Consider the following 4,634-nt stretch of genomic DNA (forward strand, 5'->3'; position numbering starts at 1 on the left):
TTATTTGCAATCTGACTGGATTTATCCAGAATTTTGCAAAATTGAGATTTTTATTTGTACCTTATTGAGCCTGTTCAAGCTGTCAGCAATGAAAAAGTTGCAGGATTTCTGATGATCATAGATGCTTTGCTCCCAACAGATAATTACAGTTATGAGAAAAGTTACATTTATCTTGGATGCTTGCTAAACAAACACTGTACATTTCAGAAAGGTCTCTGAAAAGTCAGCTGAAGCAAATAAAGGGAAAAAAAAGAGCATGGGGGAGAAAGAAACCCTGAGTTATTTCTGGAGACATTTTAGAGAAGAGCCAGCTGAAGCAAATAAAGGAAAAAAAAAAGGAGTGTGGGGGAGAAAGAAAGCCTGAGTTATTTCTGGAGACATTTTAGAGAAGAGATATAAGGAATAGAGCATGTAGTTTTTCTGAAGAGGAACATAGGAATCCAGTAAAGAGTAAAAAGTCTGATGTTTCATCTCAAGAATCACAAGATGCCTCTCAAGTTGTAGCATCTTTTTATTAAATCATTTCTACTTATCACCTATATTCTTACCTGTCATTTCTCCACTTTAGTTATCAAAAGCTTTTTTGGCAGTCCAGCTGTGTTCCTTTTTAATATGGCTCTTTCTTCTGCCTGTTCTGTCCAGGCTCAAAACATTCCTTAATTTGGAGTGCTTAAAAGCTCAGTATGGTGGAGTACTCCCTGTGCAGGGAAATAATTTCACCTTATCAACAACGTAAGATGACATGGCAGGTATATCTTAGAAAATAAGAAGACAAACTGATGAAAATATAATAATGTGCAAATTTCTTACATATTTGAGTAGTAACTTTAGTAAGATTCACCAATATTTATCCAACCTTTCTTTGTTGTCTGTCTTACAGCTACATGTTATCCAAAATGCAAAAATGGTGGAGAGTGCCTCCGACCTGGAAAATGCAGATGTCCACCTGGCTATGGGGGTAGATACTGTCATAAAGGTAAGACCCAAGCAAGCAGTAGTTTGGAAAGACAAGGAGTTTGAAAACAGACTAAATTAATTTGGGACTCCTTAAAGCCCTGGATCTGATGCATTTTGAAATAATGACCTTAATTCTGTAAATCTCTGAGCTTACTGTCAAGACATGCATGGCCTAGAGGATGTGCATGCTTGCAGGAGGATGGGATGGAGTACATGTACTGAAATGTGTTGTGAGAATCTGAGCGAGTTTTTTCCCTTGGAAAATACCCTGTTTATGTGCTACGTAAATATTCTATTCGATTTAGTTCTATAACATATTCTGTCTAAATAATTTCTTGGGATGGTTGTATAGATACATGTTTCTTCATTAGGTGGTTGAAATTTTATGTAGTATCTGCAAGATGGTAACATTGAGGGCAAGTCACTGAAGATACGTGTGTCAACATATTGTTGAGACATAATGGGAGATGACGGAAAAGGAGTAGCAAAGACCATTTTTATGGTTTTGTGAAGCCTATTGAATATAGGCATGGATTGGAAAAGGCAATCCAAGAAAACACTGTTATGTTGTGCATGTACAAACTTGTGTTGTGGGGCATTGTGCTATTATAGAATCTCGCAGAATCACAGACTGGGCGAGGTTGGAAGGGACCTCTGGAGGTCATAATTTCCAAGCTCCCTGCTCAAGCAGGGCTACCTAGAGCCAGCTGCTGAGTGTCATGTCTTTATGGCTTTTGAATATCTCCAAAGACAGAGATTCCACAATTTCCAGGGCAATCTGTAGCACCATTTGGTCACCCTCACCATGAAGACCTGATGGTGATTTTCTCATCCTTAATGTGGCTGGAAATGGTTTCCAGGGTCAGTTCTTGTACTGCCTCACCAGGGACTGAGGTGAGGCAGACCAGCCTGTAGCTCCCTGGGTCCTCCTTGCCCTTCTAGAAGACTGGAGTAATATTTGCTTTCATCCAGTCTTCATGCACTTCTCTCCGTCACCGTGATTGATCAAATACAATCAATATTAAATACATTAACCTACATTGTGTGACAAAGTAATATGCAAACAAGCTTTCAAGAGCTTTTCCAGCTGTGGTGGATTTGTCTTTCATGTCCTTGCGTGTTCAGTATTTGTGCAAAAAATCTGTTAGCTGAAATTGTGCTCAATACTTGTGGTTGAACAAGATATTTGGACATTTTTTTCTGCAAATTATCAAGCAGACATCCAAACTGTCCATGTTTATACCGAAGGATGGCTGTTTCTCTTCAATACAGTGAAGGTGGTGTAGAATATACTTTCATACTTGTGGAAGGAAGCATTTGGTTGTACGGAACAGTAATTGTGCCACTTTTCGAAGATCGTTCTCTCCACAGTTGATACCAATCGTATGTCTGGCATAAATAATGCTTCATTAATGAGGCCTTCAGGGCTTTGTTGTGTAGAACAATTCTGAAATGAGGAGGCTAACTTAAGTATTTGGCCTTTGGGAAGGCACTGCTTAACTTGACTGTAGTGATAGTTTCATTTGTCAAAGGAATATCCCCATCTCTTCTTCCTCCTGTTACATGAAGGTCCTGTCAGGTAAGGAAATACATGAATCCTTAACCACACGATACTGGCTTACCAGCTGTGATTTGGCAAGCTTGATACAAATATGCATGTTAGAAGTTCCTGCAGTGTAGCTGATGAACAGTGGTGTTACTGGTGAGAAGCAGAACAGTGCCTTGCTCTGAACAGTTGAAATTTTAGTCTTTGCAGATATGATAAAACAAGTAGTTGATGCCAGATGAGCTGTTTAAAGACAATTATTTGAGGTCCTATGCTGCTTTTGAAATGTATGGTGTATGCTGTCTTCCACAGTCAGCTGTGAAGGAGGCTGTCAGAATGGTGGGGAATGCATCTCTGTCAATGGAGTGGTGAAGTGCCTTTGTGCTTCTGGCTGGACAGGATCAAGATGTCAGGAAGGTGTGTGTCAACATTCATGCAAATATTTATATTAATACAAAACTGCAGTAACAAAAACATCTTAAAAGTATTAAGGGACTAATAAGAATGGAAATTGCATTACTACAGAAATGAGTGACCTACATTATGGATACTTACACAGATAAAATAATGTGAAATTATTTTGCATTAAGGTGTACAATGTTCACATTTAAACCAAGGTTCATAATACAGTACCTATATATTTTTTTTCCATTTCCATGGTCCTGGAAATGCTTTTGGAGTTATACAAGTTGAATATCTGGCCTAGAAGAAAGTGTGTTTTGCCATTTTGACTTGTATCATCCTGAATCTTTCATTCTGTCAGGATTCTTTTACATCAGTTTTATAAATCCTGCTGACTTTCCCATTCTTTTTCTTGTAGCAATTTGTCCTCAAGGTTGTCGGAATAATGGAGCTTGTGTGGCTCCTGGGATTTGTAGCTGTCCAGCTGGATGGGTCGGTAGAGCATGTCACTTAGGTAAATGACTTCTGACATTTTTCATTTATCCTTTCCTCTGCTTGTTTAATTTACCAATCAAAGTGTTCAAATCTTCAGTGCCTAACAAAGCTTCCAGGGAAAGTATCTTCGAATAGTAACTGAGAGCTGCTTCCATGTACTGGGGCTCTTACAAGCATGCGTAAGGAGTAGATGGCTGTTCAGTTTGGCCAGAAACACAGAACTTTTCCACTTTGAAAGAGCTTCAGATTTTGGTTGTCACCAAATTAATTACTGGGTATGTCTTATTGGTATTTCTGAAATATTGTCTGTAAACTGAGACCCCAGTACAAAGAACTGAAAACTACAGAAATACTATTGCTACTGGTGTGGATTAGAAGCTTCATTAAATTTTACAGACATGTAAAATTGAAACTCACTTCTCACTTTGAGGATAAGTTGAAGAATCAACTCCAGGTGTTCTTAGAATTCTGAAAGCTGCCTGTAATCAGGATTAGTACTGACACTCTTGCTGAACAACCGCTTCTGTTTTCACAAACTTTGATTCACAAAGGCAGGTGATTATAAAGTCTTTAATCTACACTTCTCAGGCCTTCTACGCTTGTAACAGCACTGCCCGGATGCTAAAGGCAATAGTCCTGACACTACAAAAGGAAGAGGTTTTTTATTTGCTCTCTGGGAGACTGAAAAAAACCTTGTGCAAACATTGGTTTTGAACTGGATATTGTGGGTGCACGGTCTCTGGATTAAGTCCTCTGCATCTGATATTTTGGCATGGCTGTGGGAATTTAATCAGCTAGTGTTAGTTCTACAATATATATAGTCAAACGTTAACAAGTAACCTTTTGATGTTCCCATTGACCATCAGAATGCTTCTCTTTTGTATTCATCAGGGTATTGAGATACAGGGTGATATTAGAAGCCAAGTGTGGGAGTTGCAGAGAACTTACAGAATGCTAGCTCCATTCCCTGCAGCTGCAGTAATGGTGGAAGTGTTCAGGTTCTTAATGTCAAAATAATTACTGTTCCCAAAGTGACTAGATCTGCGTCAAGTTCAACTTCTTTTGGTGTACATGCTCATAAACAAATTGCAGCCCCTGGCTTGTCAGCTGAACTGGTGTGTAGCAGGGGACAGCTGAAGCTGTGCCCACTCAGCCTTCCTCTGTTCTTGTGGGGGAAGAGGAGGGCAGTGTGTGAGACACTGATAGGAGGTGGTGACTGTTTCCTCATGGGTGT

The 4,634-nt window shown here is 39.3% G+C and overlaps 1 protein-coding gene across 1 annotated transcript in view; it reads left to right on the forward strand.

Moving 5' to 3' along the window:
* The first annotated feature begins 742 nt into the window (after positions 1-742).
* Positions 743-4,634, forward strand: part of LOC103612313 (von Willebrand factor D and EGF domain-containing protein) — an 8,750-nt gene continuing 4,858 nt past the window's right edge. Inside the window, exons 1-4 of the mRNA XM_017729181.1 lie at positions 743-749; positions 881-976; positions 2,816-2,920; positions 3,324-3,419. Of these exons, the coding sequence (XP_017584670.1) occupies positions 743-749; positions 881-976; positions 2,816-2,920; positions 3,324-3,419 (304 nt within the window). The remainder of the gene's footprint in view (positions 750-880; positions 977-2,815; positions 2,921-3,323; positions 3,420-4,634) is intronic.

Source organism: Corvus brachyrhynchos, unplaced genomic scaffold (genome assembly GCF_000691975.1).
Source record: "Corvus brachyrhynchos isolate BGI_N302 unplaced genomic scaffold, ASM69197v1 scaffold142, whole genome shotgun sequence".
Lineage (NCBI taxonomy): Eukaryota > Metazoa > Chordata > Aves > Passeriformes > Corvidae > Corvus > Corvus brachyrhynchos.